Raw genomic sequence first — 24,185 nt, 5'->3', positions numbered from 1 at the left:
GGGTGCTCTCTGCTAGACATCAAGCTGAAGAAAACACTGTTGTGATAAGGACTAGGGATGCTGTTGACTAGTTCTGTACACCGCACCACCAAGTGGCTGTGGGGGCATCTCAGCAGGGGTCCCAGGCCATGTGCCACCCACCTCCTGCACACTGCCATGTGCCATCCCTCCTATCATACTGACTGATGCAGACTGCATTCCTGAGACTGGGGAGGTACCTTGGCAAACTACCTGTGCATCCCAGCTACCTGGGAAGGACAGGGCTTCACTCCTCAGCCCCTCACACACTCCCCTACTCTGCCTATTAGGCCTTTTCCAGTCATTGGATCTTATAGTCCTCAGTGGCTGTGCTACCCAGGCTCAGCAGAGATTCTCAGCCACATGCCCTGAGTTCAAACTCCACACCAGCTAGGATTAGCAGCTGGCTTCTAGTAAACCATTTCATCAGGCTTCTGCACTTCCATCCTTGGCAGTAACCTGCTATGCCAACAGCAATATCTGCATTAGAGTTAACATGGAGATTACCAGGCCAGTCTGCATATGGTATTCAGAGCTCCATAGGAGTGCTTCCATAGGGTTTACAATTCCATTGTTGCTATATTGTCCTTTCTCAGAGAACCCTAGAATGACTTTGGTACCTTTTTGAACATGTGCTTCGTCTCTCAGCTAACTACTTATGTATCTCCTTCCCAAGAAGGAAGAGAGGTTAGGGCACACACCAGCTCCAGTGTCTGTTACACAATGGAAGCTTAAAGGATGCACGAAGCCGGACGGTGGTGGCGCACGCCTGTAATCCCAGCACTCTGGGAGGCAGAGACAGGCGGATTTCTGAGTTCGAGGCCAGCCTGGTCTACAGAGTGAGTTCCAGGACAGCCAGGACTATACAGAGAAACCCTGTCTTGAAAAAAGCAAATCCAAAAAAAAAAAAAAAAGGATGCACGAAACAATCTGGCCTTAAAAGCTAACTTCTTTTGAAAAACTGCAATTCCCGTTGCTCTCATTTTCAGGCTCTGAGCAGATCACCACCCCGCTCCCCCCTACACAGCTGTCCCGAAGAGGCCAGGGAAACTGGAATGACGAGGGGGATGCTACTCAAGACCAGTTCCTCGTGTCCTCATCATTCACCAGCTCAAAGCAAGCCTGCACCAACATCCATGAAGCTTCGTGAGAACTTTCCAATTTTATTCCTGGGTCCCTGGTGAGATTCCAGACCCTCAACAGTACTTCTGGCTCTAGGCTGGCTGCTGCAGTTTCAACCTGGGATGGGCCTCTGTTCACTGAGTTTGAGGTGGGGCACAGGATAAAACCGCAGCCACATGAGGCTTTTAAATGTTGGAGCCAACCATCCCCGCCCTTATTTTTACAAAGCTGCCATAAAACCACCTTTCAGGGCCAAGTTAGTTTTCCCACAAATTAATGTCCTCTAGCAACTTCCTAGCTATTTGTCCACATTCATCAGAGAATACATCAGGCCTGCAGGGAGACTCCGAGTACCCCAGCCCGGGAGTATTTTCGAGATATTTGTCTGAATGATGAGAATCCCAGCGCTGCCCTAGCAGGCTGGGTTTCGTTTCACCATATTGAGTGGCACAGCCCTACCAGAACTCGAGGGACAGGAGGAAGGGAGTGAAAGCAGAGGAAATGAACACTCCCTGCTCTGGCCCACACTCTCTCAAGCATGGCAAAGACTCAAAGGCAGCCTGGAAAGAGCACTCGAGTGGATGGGCACCCCAGCCAATACTTGTAGCTAGTGTGGGAACATGGGTGCTTTTGTGCAGCAAGAGGCAGTGCAGGCAATTCATGCCAGGGCAAGGTGCCCAGGTGCCCCTTTTCCACAGCTCCTGATCCAGCAGCATTCTTACTTGCCACTCTGGGAGCACAGGAATGGCCTCATGAAAGCCAGCTTTAGGGTGAGGCAGAGCAGCTCAAGGCGACCATAGGGTGGGCCACCTTACATCACTGACATATTTCTGACTACCAAGATAATTGCCCTGGGTCCTTTCAAAAACCAGATTTTGGTGAGAAGTTACCACACAATCTTTCTAAACAAGGAAACTGAGGCACCAGGTTATCTAGCTCAGGGACTAGATAGTAGATACTAAAGTTCTGCAGGCTGTGGGCTCCTATTACAATGCCCCATCCTTGCCAGGACTCAATCTTGTTGTGGTAGCAGGAAAACTGCAGATGCCAAATACAGCAAGAAGTACTGTGTATAAATACCACTTCAGTACATATCAGACTCTTCATCTGGCGAGTCTGTGAAGGCTGTCACCATACCTCAAAGATATGTTTTTAAAGTCCCTTTTCTCAAAGCATTGGAAGGAGGTGTGCTGGGACCAGTACAGAAACCCAAAACACTAGGCTTCATCCACTATGAGGGCTCCTGGGGTGGAGCTGGGGGTCTGCTCTGTGATGAGGGGCAGTCCCTGTGGTCCCTCCTGGACTGTCAGGTCTCTCTAGGCTTCCAGGATGGGACGACTGGGAAGGTGTGGGTGGGGACAGATGGAGCCCTTCATTTCTCCTACCCTACCCACTCTCTCGGGTGCTTGCCCCTTCTGGAGGCTGCTGGGTTTCATCAAGACACCTTCAGTGCTGCACTCTGTCACTGCTTCAAACTTAAGTCTTAAATTTCAGTAATAACCCACTTTTAGCCCCTCTTTATCCTAAATGATGACAAGTGTCACTCAGAATGTCTAGACAGCTCTAACACTGGTACAACAAGCAGAACCTAGAATATGCAGCCTGTATGATGACCTGTGAGTTCTCAAGCTGACATCCCAGGACTGTGGGGCTATCTCTGAGCTTGGCTACTTGTCTTCACACTGGAAGTCTGCTGTGTTCCCCCCCCCCCCAGGGAAGCTCTGGCACCCTGAACCTTGCCTAGGCCATATGATTGGGAATGTAACAAGTGCAACCTTGGAGAAACTCCTGACTTTGTGACTAGGGCAGTGATTCTAAACGCCAGACTCGTGTAAAACAGCAAGGAGCTGTTTTAAGGGCAACACTATACAACTACCTGTGTTGCCTAAGCCTGGGAGTGGTGTGGTGGTTTGAATATACTTGGCCCAGGGAGTAGCACTATTAGGAGGTATATGGCCTTGTTGGAGGAAGTCTGTCACTGTGGGGGTGGGCTTTGAGGCTCCTGTGCTCAGGATCTGCCCACTATGGAATGAGACCCTCCTCCTGGGTGCCTTCAGATCAAGATGTAGAACTCTTATCTCCTTCTCCAGCACCATGTCTGCCTCCAGGCTGCCATGCTTCCTGCTATGATGATAAGGAACTGAACTTCTGAAACTGTTAAGCCAGTCCCAATTAAATACTTTCCTTTTTAAGAGTTGCCTTGGTCATGGTGCCTCTTCCCAGAATGACACCCTAAGACAAGTGGTAAGTGCCACCCTTGTTGCTGAGTATCAGGGATGCAGCGTTCACTTATCCATTAAGAAACTAGACCTTTGCCTTACTTCATTAGTTCATTTGCTCATTCATTCATCTAAAATAAGTATTCAATAAATTACTATCACTTCTGTTATAGATACAAGCCCTCCAGAGCACAAGGAGTGGACAATTATCCACATCAATCATGCAGCTCAGGAGCCATCTTCTGATGTGGCTAAGCTATCACACCATCAGCAATGACAACACTAAGAAAGACCAAGTAAAAAATGGTCAGAAAAAATGGTAAGGGATCAATGGGTATTTGCGAGACTCACATCTGGACCTGTTCCCTGTCCCTGTCTCTGAGTATCATGTGAATATGGCCCCCAAAGATCACAAGTCATCCATAAGCCCTGGTCTCCACCTGTCTTCTCCTGTGCTGCTACCTGGGCTAGCCTGACACTCACACTGTGGATGTTGAAGCTTCCTTCTGAAGCAGGGTAAGAAAGGAGGGTTGAGGTGAGCTAATTCCTTCTGCAGCCTCATCCCCACCCAACAGGGCCCTGATGGTATCCATTTGTAAAGTGCCTGCTGGAAGCCTGAGAGGAAGAGAAGCTGTTACTTTGCCATTGGCATACTGATCAGAATAGCAGTGGGTGGTGCCTAAGACTCCAGTGAAAGGTTCCCAAGATGAACCATGTCCCCTCATTCCTGGGAAGAAAGGACAGTGGCAGAAGGGTGACCAGAGAGGTGACCCAAACCATAGAGGACAGAGTTGGCACTAGAGTAAGGTTGACCAGGTAAGGCTCAAACTCAGGGACCACACCCCTCCCCCTCTCAGGCCTCAGTACAAGAACCCATAGATGGGCTGCAGAGTGCCAAAAACAAACCAGAGTGACCTCCCACAGAGACCTCCAAAATTCTTTCAAAAGCTAGGGTGATCAAGTTCAAATACAGATTCTGATGTGGCAGGCCTGGGGTCGAGGCCAAATTCCAAATGTCTACCAAACGGCTGAGCAATGCTAGGCACCGGAGAAGCGCCTGCCCACTGAGAGCTGGAAGCTTTCCATGGCCACCTTCAGGCATCTGACAAGGGTTTGCTATGACAGACTCACCTGTTTCCCCAGATCCCTCCACTCCTACCCAAGGACTTTGTAGAAACAGAGTTATCTGCCCCAAGCCTGCTGGGTGTGTAAAGACCTTTAACTCACCTCCTCCCAATCTTGGAGTCTCTGGGCCAAGTTTCCAAGATCTCTTGAGCAAGGTATTGAACACCTCAGGGCCTCAGCACATCTTCCGATAAACACCTCACAGGAATACTAAGAGGCTAAAACGAACTGACAGGGTCAAATCCAAATAGAAGCTGTAATGGTCTCTAGCTGCAGATTCAGTTCCAGGTTCCCAGAGATCTGGGCAAGAATCTCATGAGACTTACACCTTACTTGCCCAAGAAAGCACCTCTTCACTTTGGAAAGGAAACAACTTGAATACATGGAACATCCTTTCTGAATGGACTCCTGACCACTCAGAGCAGCAAATCAAATGCAGGCTTGTCCAGGGGCTTAGTTCCCTTCCTGAAATCCTGCAACGTGGCTTGGGGCTCTGCCTGCTCTTTGGAGCCATAGCCCACTCTTTCAATACCCACATTTCCCAGGGCTCCAAAAAAAAAAAAAAAAAAACGATCCCATCATGTTCAAGAATATTTGTCTGGTCTTGCCAGGCTCCTCTAATGTTCTGGGTGTTCAATATCCCAGAGGACAGATCTACCACTGCCCAAAAGAGGCTGAGGGCTAGCAAGAGGGCTCAGTGGGGAAAGGCATCTGGTGCCAAACCTGGAAAGGAAAGAAGTGATACCCACAGCATCTGACTTTATCAGGAGAATGTCAGGCAAATGGAGGCTAGAGGAAGAGAGCTGGCCTCTCTTGACTGTTTCCTGTGCTGGTACAGTCAACCAAACACATGTGACCCCTACCAGAGTAGTCTGCTCCTTTCTCAGCAGCTGTTTCAGCATGCTACTCTTCCAGAGTACTCAACCCCTCCCCCTCTCTTCAGGCCTGGCCAGCTGTGGAACATTTAGATTGTTGGCTGCTAAGCCTCTGGAAGAGCTGTAGGGAGCAGCTTCCTGCAGTTGCTTCTCTGAGATACTGGTTCTTCTAAATCCTAGTCACACATACTTTCAGTGACTTCCTGTGACCCAAAGGATGGTTTGTCCTAACCAGGCTCTGGCTGATCCAAGAAGCATGCCACACTCCCATGCCACACTCTGGTAAGGGACAGCTGCCTCCCCACTTGCTCCATGAAAGACAGAGGCATGATGTGGCCTTTGTACAGTGTCAGGGCAGGACTGGGGGCCTGATGACCTTTAGAGATAAGCACTGATGTTGAGTTCATTGCTTACAAAGGAAGCCTTGAGTTGTACTATATTGTAGGACCGAGCATTCCTTTTGTTTTCTAAACGAGATTTAAAAAAAAAAAAAAAAGCCACCCTTCCCTGCACCCAAAAGGACTACTCAAGAGTTCTAGTCTAACTTTCAAAAGTGACACTGTCAATCTTGTGGTTAGAAGGAGCAATTAACCCACACTTAACCAAGTCAGCTCAAGACCTATGAGGAAGGAAGTGCAGCAGAGAGCTAGATCTTCTCTTGGCACTGGTTTTCTTCATTCTCCACTGAGGCTGGAAACTGCACAAAAGATGCCTAATCCAGATGGCTGAAACCACAGAATGTTCTAGATGAATCACCCCATCAACAGGGAGAGGCTGCTGGTGCAGTCCTTGGGATAGCAGAGGGATACATGCTGAAAGGTGTGACACCTGGGCCTCGGAGCGGTGGCCCCACAGAACAGCATCCTGCCAGTCTTGGGAATGGCACTGCCATGCTCAGCTTGGGCCAGCCTGGGCCATCAAAATCACATCCAATTCAAGGACACCTCTCTGTTTCCTTCGCTGGTCCTTGCTAAGGCTTTCCCAGCCAGTTGGCACCATGCTACTAGGGGTCTGGTGATCCTTTAGGGAAGGCATTATGCTGATGTCCTTTGAGGGACCAGGAGCTAGATGAAAAAGGGCAAGTGTCTGTCAAGTGTCTTCTTCCCTGCATGCTAAAGTCCACTGAGGCTTACTGAGACTTCTGTGCAGACCTGGATGGGGCACCCTTCTGTTCAGGAGAATGCTGCCCAGCTATTGTAAATTGATCAGGATATGGCACAGCTGAGATGAGATCCAGCATGACAAACATTCAAAATCATGGAAGAATCCTCCTGTGGCTCTATGCCAGTCCAGGCCTCCTCCAGCCCTGAGCTGGAGCTTGGGATAGGGAGCTCAGGCTCTAATGGGCAAGGATAAATGCACTTTAGCAGAGGGACTAAGACTCCAGAGGGAAAAGGCAGCCTGGCTGATAAACCACTGGCATGTTCAGATTCTACGAACACTGGGTGTACCACCAGGCTTCATCTGTACTAAGAAAGGAGCAAGAAGGAACATGTGGGCTGGGGAGATGGCCCAGAGGGTAAGAACACTTGCTGTGTGAGCATGAGGACCTAACACAATCTGTGTAACAGATAAATGCAGTGTGAGTTTCTACACTCCCTATACATAGACAGGGTCTCTCTCTATAGCCCTGGCTGTCTCAGAACTCACTAAGTAGATCAGGTTGGCCTTGAACTCAGAGGTCTGCCTGTACCACTGTACCCAGCTAATCTACTTTGTTTTTGTTTTGGTTTGGTTTGGTTTTCTTTGTTTTTGAGACTGGTTCTCTCTTTGTGATCTGAGGTTCACCAATTCAGCTAGGATGACTGACCAGTGGGGCCAAGGATCTGTCTTTCCCGACCTTCCAAGTGCTACCTTACCCCCAGACAGGGATACTAAGACACGGAAAGGTGACATAAATTACCCAGGATGAAGACCTAGCTGCTCCAGATGAAGAGCTGCGGCAGGAAGTAGGTCCTGTCTCCCTCCAGCCTCTGTTGCCCCTTTGGTTCAGCTCATACACTCTTACATCTTCAGCAACCTAGCAATAACCCCGGGGATTTCTCTAAACTAGTGGGTCTCGACTTTCCTAATGCTGAGACTCTTTAATATAGTTCCTCATGTTGTGGTGACTCCCAACTGTAAACTTATCTTCATTGCTACTTCGTAACTGTCATTTTGCTACTGTTATGAATGGTGATGAGACCCCTGTGAAAGGGCAGTTCTACCCCCATACTAGGGGTCGCCACCCATAGGTTGACAACTGCTGCTCTAGCGCTTCCCTCTCCTTCTTAAAGATGAACTAGTTATGCACTAGTAACAATGACCTAGGCCTTTCCTATGCTGGCCTCCTCTGGCAGCCCAGAGCTGCCCTGGGGAATGCTCAGATCTCAGCAGGAAAGGCCGTTTTCCTTCTGTCTAGAGGCTGTGGGCCCTGGAAGATAGGGATCCCAAAACTATGCCCACGCCATAGGGTCTGGCAAGCCAAAGGTGCAGCCAGTTTGATCAGGATGCACCAGGGGATCTCATCTAAGGAACTGTCCTAGGGAGGAAGAGGCACTCACTCCTGAGAGTCCTGGAGCCCCCAGAGTACCACTGCCTCTCAAGAGAGGCATGGAAAATCACCAAGTGGCATGTGAATGCCTCTCTGGCATGCTCCCAGGGGAACTCCTATTTTTTTCTCTTCCCCAGGAGATCAAACCTATTATGTCAACATTGGGCCTTGATCTGAGTGACCTTCAGAAGATGGCTTATTATGTAACCTGGGGACAAGAAGAGAACCAGGTGTTTACGGAGGGTTTTCCTGAAGCACAGATTCCCCCACCAAGGTTCTATGGTACCATGACACATCTTTCTCTAAGAAAAAAGGAAGGCCATGTGCCAAGCATTCCAATCCCAGCCTGCTGCACAGCTGGCAGGACTTGGCCTACTAACAGCACAAGCCCAGCAGGTTGACCAGAGTTGCAGAGTAGCTATGTCAGGGAAGCTGACCCATGAGCACAGGAGAAAAGCTGCCAGCTCTTTAGCTGCAGCTGCTTCTTTTTGCAATTGCTTTTTCTTAAAATGTGCATGTACTCATGTGTATGAGGCATGCATGCGTGTATCCTAATGTACACATATGTGAATGTACAGGCCAGAGAAAGGTACCAAACCAAGTGTCCTCTATCACTTTCAATCTCATCTTTATTTTTTTTGTTCTTTTGGTTGATTTATTTATGTGTATGAGTGTTTTGTTCATATGTATGTCTATGCATCGCATGCATGCCTGGTGCCCAGGTAGGCTAGAAGAGGGCACTGAATCCCCCAGAGCTTGAGTTATAGACAATTGTGAGTTACTATGTGGGTGCTGGGAATCAAACTCAGGTCTCTGTGAGAACAAGTGTTCTTAACCACTGGGCTATCTCTCCAGGCCTCTACCTCATATTTTTTCAGCTTGGCGAGCAGTTAGCACAGCCCAGTGATTCTCCAGTCTCTGCTCTCTTCCTCAACCCAGCTGGAGTGACAGATGTTCACAAGACCATGCTCAGGTCCTCCCAAGGGTACTGGCCTCCACCCAGCATGCACTCTTAACCACTATTAAATTTCCACAGTCCCTCACCTTTCTTTTCTATAAAGCCGTGTTTAGTTGAAAACTACATGCTAGGTCCATAGTGTATGACTTCTTTCTATTCTTCTGAAAAAAGCAAGAACAATTCCATTTTACAGACATAGAGGGGCCAAGTGTGTGCCTGAGGATGCACAGATCAGATCAGAAATGGCAGAATAGGTATAGGGCCTGACTTCAAAGCTCACATTACATCCCACAAGGATCAGTCACTGACAAAGGTCAGGTGACAGAAGAGGGTCTCACTGGGGCCCAAGCCTTCCTGGGGTTTCCAACTCAGTATATGGCTTGGGTAAGTCTCTGACTGCCCCTACATGCTAGCAGCCATATCCTCCAATGAGGGATAAACTAGCACAGGAGAAGCAGATGGTACTGAACCACTGAATGGGCAGGAGAGGCTGTCAAGCTGACCTCTTCTGAGTTCACCTAAACAGATGCCATGATCAGTTAGCAATGGCTGTTAAAGGCATGGACAAAGGCATATTAGGTTACTGTGCCCAGAGCAGCCAAAGCTCAGCATCCACAAATCCCAAGAATTCCGATCTCTGTTGGGGTCCAGCCCATCTGAAGCATCCATCCCATGTGCTGATGGGTTTTATCTTCATTTTCATCCAGCACTTCTTTCATTCCAATGCAATCCAGAGCTTCACACCAGCCTGTACTCTATGTCAAAGATGCTCCATCTCTAAATTCATCTTCCTGCTATTAATATAAGGTACTTTCCAACTCAAGCAGCAAGGCTGACGAGGAGCCAAGGCAATAGGCAAGGTAATGGGTGAGGCACTGGACACTGACCGAGTAGACAAGAGCAGACCACAAAGTCTTAGGCCAGCCAGGCCTATAGCCAGGGACCTGGCCAAGAAAATGGAAGGCTGACCCACAAATGCCAAGTCCAGCAGCATGAAGAACCACTTCACATGCCAACTCCAAGGGCCATGGTCCCCTGTTAAAGGCAGCTCCAGTGGTACACAGAGCAAAGAGAAAGAAGGCTGGCTGAAAGGAGTTTGTTTCATCCAAGGGTGACTCTGCCCAGCAAATAGCCAGGAGTGTTCACTAAGCATCTGTTATAACCCCCGCTGACTGCAAGAGCAGCCCGCCAACCAGCAAAGCCCTGTGGCTCTGCTCCACCAGGCTCTCTAAGCTCGTGGGCAGGACCCCAGCTCCCAGCGGCTCTCCTACCATATGCAGCATGCTTATTTCTAGCTCTTGCTCTTCCCTGCCCCACAGCACCCCAGCCAGCTTTCATGAGTTTCTCAAACATCTGCTAACACAACAGTTGCTGCCTGTTCTGGGGCCTCCTCAGGGAGCTTGAGGGTGCAGTGTGTGGGCAGCTGCAATCAATCAAACCTCTGTTTCGGCATCCTGAACCCTCCCTATGAATGTCTTGCCTCTGTTTGAAGCTCTGTTGAAAAATACAATTTGTTTTCTCTTTCAAACTGACCAGCCTGGAGTTAAAAACACAGCACCCAGGGGCATGGCATTCATGAGGAATCTTATTAATTGTTGCTTTTCTGAAGTCTTTGCTCACACACATGATCCATGTCTGAATGGTACTGCATAACTCGGGACTTTCTGGGAAACACACTGTGGTTGGAGGTTAGGCCAGGTCTCAAATGAAGCAGTTACTATCAATGTCAGGGAAAGTCAGGCTGCTAAACAGCTCTCAATGCTCAGACCAGCCCTGTCCTCATTGCTGACCACTGGCATTGTGCAAACAGGAGGCTGTGGCTTTACAGACCACCACAGACAACAAGGACCTCAGAAGACCTCTTGAGGAGGAAAGCATGGGAGGAGAGACCCACAAGAGCAGACCCAGGCCGGACTGGGTCATATGGACTCCCGTGTGTCACCGCACAGGGCAGAGGCCATAACTAAGAACGCAGGCAAGGTGCTGGTTCCCTTCCGGGGTCTCCTTACTACAATCAGCCTTCTTCACTCAGGGTCCAGACAGCTGTATCAACTGCAGCTTCATCAGACACCCTGGCTACAATCTTAACACTGGGATTTTAAGAAAACACGACCTAAGCCAATCGGAAAGCAACTTTTTACTGCAATTTTACCTTCACTGATGAGAGGGACAAGGGCCACCTCTGTTGGCTAAGACAGCTGTGCCTCAGAGATATGGCAGAAGATGGGGTAGCTGTGGTCTCTGGGATATTTCAGCCCTTGTTTCAAGAGTGCTTGCTGGACATGGGGAGGGAATGGTCACATATGACTAACTCCCTGTGGAGGAAGGTAAATTCTCTTCTGTCACCATTTTACCACCCATGCTATCTGCCTGCTATCTGCCTCTCTGACTTGATGATATTTTCTATCTGTTGCTTCTATTTGTTTGCTCTCAACATGTATTTAAACAGGCATGCTGGTGGCCAGAGGACTGCCCCCTTACCATTTGCAGGAGACGAGGATGAGGCAAGAGGATGAACAAACAAGGGGTAGTAAATGGCTAAGACAGAAAGGGGTGCTAGGACAGGAGGAAGTAAGAAAAGCAGCATCTACAATAGCAACAAACTGCCCCTGTGGGGACACCCGGCATGTGTGTCTCAGACCCGCCCTGCAGCCCTCATGCTTCTTCTCTAGCCCTAGCAGATACAATGCGAACCGTGCCTGTCAGCACTCACCATTCATGAAACAGCACACTGGGTAACATGGGTGCCGTGTGCATGCAAGTACAGATAGATTTACAAATGTTCATACCAAAAATATAGACAGATATACACACAGATACAGAGATATAAATACATGCATGCACACTATAATGTATATTATATTGGGGAACTGTAATGTGCTGGAGCTCACTGAAAAAAATGCCTGGGAAGTGGTGTTACTCCCCACTTTCAGGCCCAAAAAAGTATGTCTCAGTGTGTTCTCCAAGATGGCTGGTTTGTACTGTGCAAAATAACACAAAGTAAAAAAAAAAAAAAAAATCATGTCCTTTGGAACAACTAAAAGGTGAACTATTTCCAACAGGGGTGAAATGTACCTGTAGTAGATGAACAGGGACTCCTGCTATCTGCCTCTCTGACTTGATGATATTTTCTATCTGTTGCTTCTGTTTGTTTGCTACTGGCTATTTATTCTTTTATTTTGATTTACTATATGTAATAAACTCACTCATTTAAAAGGAAAAAAACACAGCTATTAAAGCATTCTCCAGATTAAATAGAGCACATGCACACATGCACATGAACACTTATAAGCACACATTAAATACACACTGTTTATTTCCCCAAATCCCTCCTCAGTCTAGTGTTGGTTGTGGAGCTGCTTCACAGTAATATTTAGCAAACTGCCTGGGGCTCTAGCATCATAACCCCTTTTCTGGAGGTCTTGTGGTTTGTCAGCAACCATAGATATGGATATAGAAGTTACTACTTTATCCACAAAGGGTCTGGCAGGCCAAGGAGCCAGCAGAGCGTCCACACCCTCACAAGTTGGAAATGGGTAAGCCCTGCGAGAACATGGACTCCTATCAGAGGGCTGGTACCTATGGCATGTGCTCCTGCTGAACCAAGGACAGTGAAGACTGGGGCCTCACGGTCCACACCCCAGAGCTCTTTGCCCTCTCCTGCTCTTTGGCTCACAGCTCTCATCCTAACCACGCTCCTTTTTGACTGGCAGGTTAGAGAGCTCTGGCTCCCACCAGCTGTGTAAAGGCCAAAGGGAAGCCCCACAAGTCCATCACCCTCAGGGTCTGTTCCTGGCTCCAGTGGGCCCCTCAAGGGAGTTGGTTTATTAGAACACCCAGCCACTCCAAAGGTCTAACCTAAAAGGCACTTTGTACCTTTATCTAAAGTGTTCATACACCTGGTCTCAGAGGCCACGTGCAAAGAGGTTCCTTCACAAGAACATGAAAGTGGAACAAATATACAAACCAAGATCAAAGACCTATGAAACAGTTAAGGAGGCAGCTCAAGGAAGAAAAGGCTGTACCAAACCTATCGCACAGGTATGGAAACCCACCTACAAGGTCTTCCTCCCAGACATGTAGATACTGTACTCCTCTAAGCAGCTAAAAGCCTCCTGTGAAGCCACAGCATGCAGAGGATACCAGCCTCAACCATTCTCTGGCAAGGTGTGGGTCTCTGTACACCAGTGACATGCCTGCCTGTTGCAAACCCAGACTCGACTCAGGGCCCTACAATATCCTGGCTGAGTCCAGGACTCTTTAAAAAAATGTGTATGAGTGTTTTTTTACCTGATGCTCCTAGAGGCTAGAAGAGGAATATAAGATCCCTTAGAACTGGAGTTATAGGCAGTTCTGAGTCACCATGTGGGTACTGGGAGCCAAACCCACGTCCTCTACAAGAACAGCAAATGTACTTAACCACTAAGCCATCTCTCTAGGCCCCTAAGCCAGGACTGTTTACAGACACATGAGGATTGTCTCAGTGGTTATCAGGCCCTTTGGCAAGTAAGGCCTTGCTACTGAGACTGTATATTACTGCATGGAGAGCCGAAGCAAGCCGAACCACAGAACCCCATGGAGAGAGGGCTTGCCAGGGGCAGAAGTTTGGTGGGACATGGACCAGGATCCACAAACTCCATCCTCAGGGTCTAACCTCTGATGGACAGGGTGTGCATTCCCAGGGCCTTCTCTCCTTTCCCTGTGCTTTGCCCCACCTACATGGTCAAGCAGCCAGCCAAGGCGACAGGCAGAACCAGGGTGGCCTTCTCCGGCTCCAGGACACCTTCCTGGATCTTGGAGGTCTGCCTGGAACCAATGAGGCAAGCCATACATTTGGGCACAACCCCACCGAGCAATATATTTTTTAAACAGTGTCTACATATATGAGGCCAGAAAATGTCTCCAGCAATGCAGTTCTGTTATTCCAGCTTGTGACTAGTGAGATCTAATAACACATGTAAGCTGCATTTCTTACCTCTCCAGGTTTCTTTCTCACTAAGAAAACAGGCTTGGCATTAAAAGTCAACTGAGGCTATATATCACACCCAGAACTCAGGGCTCTATGTCTTCTTCAGAAGTCACCCAATGCTGTCCCTCTTGAACTTGTTTCAGTCTATTCGGGGATAGAAACTTCTTTTTGGTATCCGACACGTGTTCAGTTACAGTCCAGTGAGGAAGCCAGAAAGATCTCCCACACAGGAAGAAGGAAGAGATTCTCATGGACTCATGGAAGGGGGCAGGAACTCTGTCCCAAGTTGACCCATTGGCACAGGGGTGGCACAAGCACATTACCAACTTGTCCCCAGTTATCCTAGACATGGACTGGGCTCATATGTGAAAGTGGCTCAAAATTATGGACTCTGAGGCCACCTCAGATACAGATACTTGCACCTTATCTTCAGTGGGATACTGACAGGCTTAGAGAATTAAAGGAACAGAAAGTAACCCCATGCATAGAAACATCTTTGTTGTAAGAAGAATGCAGAAATGTGTATGCATTTGTGTTTGTGTATATGTGCCTGTGATCATGTGTGTATGTGCCTGTGATTGTGCGTACAAGTGTGTGTGCATGTGCATGTATGTGTGCATGCCTGTGTAGTATGGGAACTGAAGATTGCTTGGTGGTTATACCTGCCTGATGAAGAACAGGCACTATGAGCCTGCCTGCCTTGGGTATGCCCATGGTCTGAAGAACTTGATCAGCATTCCTGAGAATACTCCCTCACTAGCAAACAGATTTTCATTTCCTCAAACCAAACAATAATCAATGTTTTTATACATAACACCCAAAACTGGTGTGTGAGCACCACAGCACTGAGCAAGAGGCTCTTCCAAGTAGGCACAGAGCTTATAGTGCCAAATTTTGCCCACCATAGCATCCATTCTAGAGTTAATGGTCACAAGGACCAATGTCACACACAGCATAGGTCTCAACATCTTGGTCACATCCTATGACCTTCTGTAGAAGGCACCAAATGTAGCCAGTCGTCAGGCTCTGACAACTGTCCTGCTGATGGTGTCTAACTGCAAGCCCATCTCCCTCAGATCAATATCCAAGAGAAGTGTTGGCACAATGCTGGACTCCAAGACAAAGAGGACAACACAGAGAAACGGGAGCACATGAGAACAGCTCCTCCCACAACCAGTGCTAACAGTTGCAGACTAACAATCTCTTAGTAGTCTAACTGTTTGACAGTTCAATCAAAGGGAACGATTGCTTCCCACCTTCTCTAAAATCATTATCCATGGCCCTGCTCTATAATCAGCATAATCCGAGTGACACTGAACACTAGTGTGTGGGTTCCAGGAGAGGAGGTACCAGCAAAGGACTAGAAGAGGATTAATTAGTGTTTGGTCACACTAGACTCCTAGCCAATGCCTGCCTCTCACCATCTGTCTGCCCTTGTTCCTCTAGCAATGAGCTTAACAGGGAAAGAATATGCCTCCTTTTAAATGGAGAGAACCAGGTACTTAAAACTTAAAAAAAAAAAAAAAAAAAAAAAAAAAAAAACAGAAACAAAAACCTTGAAATCATTTTTTTTTTGAGACTATGTTTAAAACGAGGGAACTAAATATTTCTGAAAGTGTCACTATGCACTTAAGCAGCTGGACCAGGACCAGAATCCCAAAAACAGTGAGATGCTTTTGGGGGCTATTCTAGGCTACTGGGGTACTTACCTGTGCCATCTTGGCAAGGTCTAGAGAAGGTCTTTGCTCCTGCACTTCATCTGGACGCCGCCGTTTCACACCAATCTTCTTGTCATTAAGGACACACGGCTGAGAGCGGCTGCGGGCAAGTCCACTGGAGCGTCTTGCCAGCTCTGGCGTTGAGGCAGGTGTGCTGTTGGCTGAGGGGGGACAGTATTCTGGGAAGGAAAACTGCTCATGTGAGCAAGAGAGGGACCGTTGCAGGTCCTGCCGGCCCCCTCCTACAGGGTGTGGGTCTGGGCTCCAGCTATCGCCCACCTGTCCACAGGGGGCTAAGCCTGGTGCTCCTTGGCAGGGTTGTCCCCCAAAGCGGTGGTGCAGGCTCGACTGGTGGCAAGGTGAGGAGAGCCCATTGGCCCTGGCAGGGAGGCTGAAGCTAGAGCTCCTCTGCATGGGGCTGACACCATTGGAGTAGCGCTGGACGCTGCCTCCACTGTAGCATCGTCTCTTCTCCACGGGAGTCCAGACTTTGGACCCCAAGGGCCGCCATGACGTCCGGCAACTGGACATCTCATCAGAGAAGGACAGTGACCGGCATTGGCGTTTGCTGGGAGGAGCTGAGGGGCTCCCACCGTGGTCGTCTATGCTGAGGTCTTTGATTAGGCTGGTCACTGCACAGGCAGTCACTGCCTCCTGGTGCCACAGGGAGCCACCCTGACACTTTTCAGGCAGACATTCCCAGATGCTGGCGCTTGGCTGGTCAATCTGAAGAGGGCATTTTCTATCCAGGTCTCGCCATCTGTCATTTTCTGGTGCATAAATACAAAGAGAAAATAGGATCTGAGAGGCCTTCACAACAGCACTCTGTTCCTTTATGAACAGCTTGTTTGCAATATAGCACTTTGGCACCAGAAAGGTCCTCATAAATCAGCCAGCTCAACCTTACTTAGATGAAAACTGAGGCCCAGACAGGAGTAAGGCTCAACATGCCGAGTAGGAAGCACAAGGGCTAGAATCCAGACCCTTGCCTGCAGTTCTTGAACCAGCTTCCTTCCCAGCATCCCAAATCCAGACCTGCCCCTGAAGTTCCTGATCCAGCTTTCCTCCCAACATCCCATATGCTGTCTCCCATGATGGTAACATGTCCTGAGCTCTACCCTGAGCTCTGCCCTGGATGGTGGCTGAGTCAGGGGAGCAGTGTAAGTTAGCACTGGCAGAAGACCAAGATCAACACTGAGCCTTGGTCACTTCAGATGGTCAAGGTCAAAATGGGGCTGGGGTTTGCCTTCTACCAAAATGTTCAACAATATCAGCACTGACGACAGCTGCCAATCACAGCAATCTTTTCATATTCATTTGATTTCTTGATGAAACTGAGGATATGTAAAGCAGGTGAAATGGGTAAGAGCAACACTCAGGCCACAGTGTAATGTAAGATCAGTCAACTGTGAATGCATGTATTCTCAGGCTAGCCCAACTGTGGAATGCAAGATCTGAACTTAAACTTTTATTTCAGTAAAATCTTAAGAAAAAAATTATTGTTTTTCCACTATAGAATCAGACATTCAGGCAATGTTAGGATAGGAAAGTTCCCATTCTCAAATTTACAACACAAAAGCAAAGATGAGAAGCACCTGCTGTCCAGTTAGCCCTATCCCTGCTAATCTGAATATATGTTTTAGTCGGTAAATGTGACAACTTAAGTCAGGTGGTCAGTGGACCTTAAATAAAGTTGGAAATGGCTCACAGGAAGTTATTTAAAGGTTCCATTGACACCCACAGCAATTCAGACCACTCACTGGGCATCCTTCTTGGACCATAACACCTATACAGCACACTACCCAGGGCAATACAGATATATGACTCAGGGAAAACCCAGGCCAGGCCAGTCTGACATTGACCCAGTTTCAAGATACCTTTTTTTTTTTTTTTTTTTTTAAGATATGTTTATTCTATTTATAGGAGTACATTGTAGCTGTTTTCAGACACACCAGAAGAGGGCATCAGATCCCATTACAGATGGTTGCTTTTCTGTAGGTTCTCGGATCTGAGTTAAGGTCCTCGGGCTTGCACAGCAAGTGCTTTGCCCACTGACTCATCTCCCCTGATCAATGTTTACCATTCTTTGAAGTAGTTTTAATTTGGCATTAGCTCAGTGAACCAAAATAATAAATTTAAAACAGAGGAAATATAAAATAAACTAGGCATGGTGGTATAAATCCAGCTTAATCCCAAGAAGCTGAGGCAGAACTGAATGCAGTCAGCCTGAGATAGAATGAGAAGAAATACAAATCAACAGACTTGAGTCATGACTGTCTATTATAAAAGGAGAAAAGTAATCTTTAAAAAAAAAAAAAAAGTGGAGAGCTGGAGAGATGGCTCAGTGGTTAAGAGCACTGACTGATCTTCCAGAGGTCCTAAGTTCAAATCCCAGCAACCACACAGTGGCTCACAGTCATCTGTAATGGACTCTGATGTGTCTGAAGAGAGGTACAGTGTATTCATATACATAAAATTAGTAAATCTTAAAAAAGAAAAAAAGCAGAAAGAGAATCAAAATGATAAGAAATGATAGTAAATTGCATAAAAAAGTAATAATTAAAATGTTCTATAGTAGGTGGCTGGTTAAACAGATCGCACACAGTGCAGGGTGAAGGAGTGGCTAATGGCGTGGGGAAATGCCAGAGATATATTGCTAAAGAACCTGTGTATAGAGGCCCATGATTCCTATTTAGTCAATACATAGAATGCTATACATGGGAGAAAAAAAAAAAAAAAAGAAGAAAGAAAGAGACAAAAATGTTAATGACTGATTGTTGGATAGCCAGTTAATTTATGCTTTCTTGGTTTTGTTTTCTTGCTTGTACATTTCCTGTGAAGAAAATTTATTAGTAAACATGTGACAACTGTGGCTGCTGAGCTTATGGGACTGTGCTCTGCCTTAGTTCTGGGAAGGAGCCACTCTAGAACCAGGACCTAAACTCATCTTCCTCTGGGTTCTCTCCTGTGAATTTCCAGGAAGTCGTTGCAACTGACTTCCATTTGAGACCAAGACACTGAAAATACCACAGAGCTCAGGGGTGTGGTAGGCTGAGGCCTATCCACTCAGCAGTGAGGTGCTTGGAAGCCTGGGACACAGGACAGAATGTGTCCAGGTCAACTGGGAGACAAGCCATCAATTAAGAAGAGACTGATCCTATGTATGGAGGGTTACACTTGCTCTTCATTCTTCTGAGCTACCAGCTCTGAAGAACAACCAGGACAGCTTTCCACAGTCCTTCATAGAGAGTGCCACAGAGCAGACCTCGCAAGGGGTGGGAGAGCGTGAAGGGAAAGTGGTGACAAAATGACAACAAAAACTATAGAAGAAGCTGTAGGTGTTCACAAATTAGTTCTTCTTACTATTCTCAACACACACAAATTCAATCTGGGCTAGGCCCCAAACCCTCCACCGTATACCAGGCTTTGGATTAGCTATGTATGAAGCAGGCAGGCAACTAGAGAGGTAAATGAAGGCTACTCTGCAAAAGGACGGCATTCTGGTGTGTATCGATAGCATCCATGTGGCCACTTGTGCTGTCTGCAGCACAGATTCTAATGGTTTCTAGCTTTGTTACTTTGAAAAGTACAAATACAAAAAAGTAAAAACAATCAGTGCTATGTTTAGCTCTTGTGTTCCCACCCTTCACTGAGGGTCCAGAAAGCAAGTTGTTGGGTCAGATCTCCAGACAAAAGAACAGGAATAGAAGCTAATTTTTAATGGCAAACTGCCCTATCTGTGAAGCCCCAACCTCATAGAGCACAAAGGGTTCTAAGAAGAAGACAGCAAGTGCCCCCACCCTGCCATTCAACATTATCACTTCTGCATAAACAACTGGAACTCTTTCCAAAGTGACAAAGGCCATGGATTCGGAGGAGCAATGGTCACTTGATAGGATTAGAAAAGGCAAAGCCCTTGGTGTGAATCACAGTTCTCCACATTTCTCAATCTCTCTCAGCTGCTGAGAGAAGACACGGGCCCAGCAAAGCACACAGAGCAATCTCTCAGAAGTGTCAGCCATCAGTGTAATTCTGAAAGGACAACACAGGAAACATGTTTGTGTTGGGGATCTGCTCTTCTGTACCTGGGAGCCAATGTCTGTGGGTGCACTCAGGCTAAAGCGAGAGCCAGTATTCTCTGTACTAGGGATTTTCCAAGGTTCCAGGATTGTGTGCTGGATGGGAGAAGGTAGAACTTGGAGGTGGGAAGTAGAGATGCAGAATCTTGGTTGCCACAAATTTGATTCTTAAGACTGAAGCTGTTGGGTTTATTTTGCTTCTGCTTTGGGAAATTAGAGGACAGGAAACTTATTTTAAAAAAATCTCTTTGCTTTTCAAGTCCTTAAAAAAAAAAAAAAAAACCAATGTTTCCCAGGCCAGGTGGGAACTCCCTGAGCTCCCATCTCAAATGGTACACAGCCTACATTATGTCATTCTTATAAAACGCTCCTCAGTGCACCCAGTTCACAAGTGTGAAATTTACACAACAGTGAGAATGTGTGTGAATGCATGTATGTGAGGGGGTGGGGTGGAAGGTTTCAGCATATCACTTTATCTATGGACAGGAGGATGAACCACACAGGCATAAATATATTGTGGGCCCAGCTCTCCCACAAGTGAACCATGTGATCAAAACCCCTTCCAAAGCTGAGGCTCAAGGACTGAGCCTGAAGTTTCTGACTGGCTATTCTTTGAGAGAAAGAGACACTGTACCCCAGATTTACATTTATAAGAGTCAGTCCTGCTGCCCTGACCACAGAGAGGAGAGGCTGCTGGGTACACAGATTTTGAGTTTTAAGAACGAAAAGCACTTGAAGGAACACAAATAGCATTTGACCTCAAATGTTCTTGTTTCCATTTCTGCACTTAGACTGGGAAATTCCCAGGGGCCCAGATTCTTGGGGGACTATAAGACTTCTTATATTCAAAAGACAGAGGAGTTTTACAGCCCTGGAGATCTCAGTGCTGTGTTTTTGATATTCTCTTAAAGTGGTATATAGCTATAACACAATGAGGTTTCTAGATAAGTAGTTACATACAGACTCAAGAGATTTGATTCTTGCAGCCTTCAGCAAGCCACCAACCAGACCAGTGGCTGACTCATTCCTGGATTTCATACCTGTCTACTCATGCTGACAGTGAGGTGTAGTTATATATTGATTCCCCCCACCCTCAAGGTTGTGGTGTGCTAGCTTGGCCCCACCAGGGCTGCAAAGACTGTCTGTTTGGGGATAGAAAATCACCAACCCTTTAAGTGTGAGACTCCAGAGAACTGGGTGTCTTTCTAAAGGAAGCTTTGCTAAACTCATCTGTTGATAAGAACATCAATGGACAAGCTAGGCAATAGCTTGAGCTTTTCCCCAAGGTCTCATCTGGTTAGTTGGTAAGAGTCTGATTCTTTAGCTCAGGCTAACTTGAACCTCACTATGAAACCCAGACTGGATTTGAACTTGCTGAATTTGAACAGACTGGATTTGAGCCTCTCAGATGATGGGATTACAGTCATCATATCTGGCTTTCTCATCTGCTTTTAATGAAGTGTAGAGCCTGTCACAGAATGGAAACTTACTAGAAGCTGAGGCAGGAAGACAGGCTCCTGGGCTTCTCTGCTTTAGCCTTTGGCCCTGCCATATCTTAGGGACAGCCATACAAGACACCAAGTTCATTTCACAAGGACCTCACACAGACAAAGGCTTAGGATGGCAAAAGGTAGACATTCCACTCGGTCTCATCTGGAGAAACAGGAAGGCTGACCTGTGGGGCTCTAAAAGAAGGGACAAAGATATGGGTGCAGAATAGCTACCAGGGCCTTTGCCTCATTAATAGGGCAGAGACTGCAAATAGCAGCAATCCCTACATTTGGAAAGCCTGTAGTCTTGCAAAAAAAAAAAAAAATGGGTGGGGGCTGGTGGGACCACTAAGATATAAAAACTGCACCACTCAGAATGTTGAAGGCACAGTCCTCTGTTTCCTCATTTGTACGAGGTGATGTGGGGTCCGGACAACCCTTTCAACCCTGACAAGAGCCTTCAGCTCCACCCCTAAGATCCCAGGAATACTTACAAACATCAGGGAAACTAGTACTCCCCATAGCAGCAAAGTTCCAAAGGTCTGGAAAGCCTAGTTTAGCTATTTTTTGATCCCCTCATGTTTGGGGCACATACAGAGCGTGTAAGACAGACAGTTCTCTAAACTACACACACACCAAGGTTAGCTGCATTTGTATTAGTTAAGGGGACTGGCATGGAGGACACCCCTTTAGAAAGCTGTCAATAGATATGTTATCTACACATTGGGGTCCGTGTTGAAGCTGAGAGAGAATACGAGCATGCACTCTGAGCCACTGTGTATATCCTGGGCCATCACAGTACTCTCTGCCCACTGGTGAAACTGGGCTTCAGAACAGTGCATGTGTCCTCTAGGCACACCCAGTTGGCAAACAGCAGATCTGAGCATGCTCTGCAGCCCTACATTCATACTCTTTCGACTAGGACAGGATGTTCCTGACTTGCCCACTGTTCCTATCCTTCTCCACTGAGAGGCCAACACCCAAAGATAGCAGAGTAGCCATTCCCTGGCCTATGGCACCACTGTGGCCCCCTCCCTCACCTTCGTGAGAGGGCAGCAGAGGAGGCTCACACACGGCTGTCACGTGCCAACTCCATCTACTTCCATTCTGTACTTCATTCCATACACACTGTCTGGAACCAATAAAAGGTACATAAACTGAAAAGCATCCTGTATGGATTTTAAAAATCACATACATATGTAACCACAACAAAGATAAATTCAAACTATAGAGAGTTTTTTGGGTTGTTTTTTTTTTTTTAAGCAGACACATATACTTGTATGTGGATGTACTTTTTCACTGGAGACAAATCACATAAGCAATTTCTTCCAGGAGGTCCTGGCTCAAGGATCATAACCCAAACAACACAAAAACCTGGGCTGAGTAATGTCAGTATTGCTAGTGGTATTTTTGGTTTTGTTTTGGTCATCTGACCGCAATGGAAACTGCCTAACCCCGAATGCCAGCTTCTCCACACAGGTACAATTAAGGGCCACTTTCAGTGATCAACTGAGTTAAGAGACCAAAGCCTGCTGAATCTCAACACGAAACCTCAGCCCTATGCAGCTCAGCACAACCAACTGTTTTGCCGAGGAACTCCATTCAGAGAGTGCCCCGGGGAACAACCCTTTTATGTACAGAGTAGACGTTAACAGCCGCAAGTGGGGCTTATAATTAAAACGCTGACAAACCTGAAGCAGAGCGGCACAAGTCAGCAGCTCTAATGTTTTTACAATTCCTTTTTATACATAATGTATGATCCTTCTGCTCAAGTTTCCTCTATGTTCCTTGCCTGTGAAATAATTTACATTAATAAATAATTTATTACCATAACTCCTGAAGTAATTATGGGTTTTTATCTTTTTTTTTTTTAAGCATATGAATTGCCTTGTTCTCTGTCCACCAACTTGTATTTACACGATTTTTCCTAGTGACCTTTTGGGAATAATTGGTGTTGCTCTCACTTTCTCACATTTTATGTGATTTCTAATCTCCTGGCCTGAGTGGTGAGAAAGATGGAATGTGTGCTGTCTACAGTCCTGATGAAATAGGGCTCATTTAATGTCTGCAATTAGCCAAAGGTAATGAATGGGGCCTGCACTCACCCCAGTTGCCCTGTTTTATCAGAAAGAAAAAGAAGAAAAAGAAGAAAAAGAAGAGGAGGAGGAGGAAGAGGAGGCGGCAGCGGCACAAACATGACCCCAAGCAAGCATGACGCGAGCATGTCCTGGAGGGTCCCAGGCTCAGGCTGGGTGTCACATGCAGCCCCTGTGCCACTGGGCCCAGGACACCCCTCCCACACTTCCTGAACACACCAGAAGTAGATGTAAGGAAGGCGCTGCTCTCAGCCCAGACGGAAGGCTGGGAGCTGCCACTCAACTAATGTCATGAGTAGATGCCTCACTGGAAATTCATCCTCAGCACAGAGGCGGCAGGAAAGATCTGGAGGTGAGGATGGAACCCCATTATCTGCTAGAAGGAGCTGGCCTGGCACCCTAAGAAGGCACCCTCAGCTGGGTACAGAGCGGGTGGACAGGGCAGGCTTTGTTTTGTCCTATGTCTTCTTCCATCCACACCTAACCCAGATTTTTTTTCTCTCCCTCACTTTAGAAAAGTGTAAAAATATTTTGTATCATATTCCAAATTGAAGTCAGGCACAAGGATAGGGAAGGGTCTGGTATCCAGTCACAATCACAAAAACGAAGTACTTTTTAAAAAATTAAATAAATAAAGCAAAGCATACATTGTTAAGAAAATATGACGCTACTCTGTTGGACTAAAAGTGGGCACCTGGGTAGCTACGTTGGCACCAGGAAGGATGGCACTGTGCGAAGCAGCAGCAACCCAGGGCTATCCTCTGAGCCTCGATGCTCTTGCTGGGCCTTTCTTCAGAGCACCTAGGAAACTCCCCATACCGGTTCTCAACTAGGGCCCTCTAGGCATGGGGTTAAGAGGGAAAACCCTGAGTCACAGAGCCTTTGTCTTCAGGAGTTGGGGCTGGGGTGGTGATTATGATCATTGACATTTTATCTTTGCTCAGCATTGTCCAGCCCTGGAAGGGCCAAAAACTCTCTTGAAA

At 47.1% G+C, this 24,185-nt stretch overlaps 1 protein-coding gene across 3 annotated transcripts in view; it reads right to left on the bottom strand.

The window, feature by feature from the left end:
* Fam53b (family with sequence similarity 53 member B) overlaps nt 1-24,185 on the bottom strand; it is a 64,726-nt gene that overhangs the window by 31,562 nt on the left and 8,979 nt on the right. For all 3 annotated transcript variants that reach the window (XM_052196705.1, XM_052196713.1, XM_052196721.1), the window contains exon 3: nt 15,529-16,307. In XM_052196705.1, coding sequence (XP_052052665.1) covers nt 15,529-16,307 — 779 coding nt within the window. The remainder of the gene's footprint in view (nt 1-15,528; nt 16,308-24,185) is intronic.

This window comes from Apodemus sylvaticus, chromosome 1 (genome assembly GCF_947179515.1).
Source record: "Apodemus sylvaticus chromosome 1, mApoSyl1.1, whole genome shotgun sequence".
In the NCBI taxonomy this organism is placed as follows: Eukaryota; Metazoa; Chordata; class Mammalia; order Rodentia; family Muridae; genus Apodemus; species Apodemus sylvaticus.
This window is presented reverse-complemented; position numbering and strand designations above follow the sequence as displayed.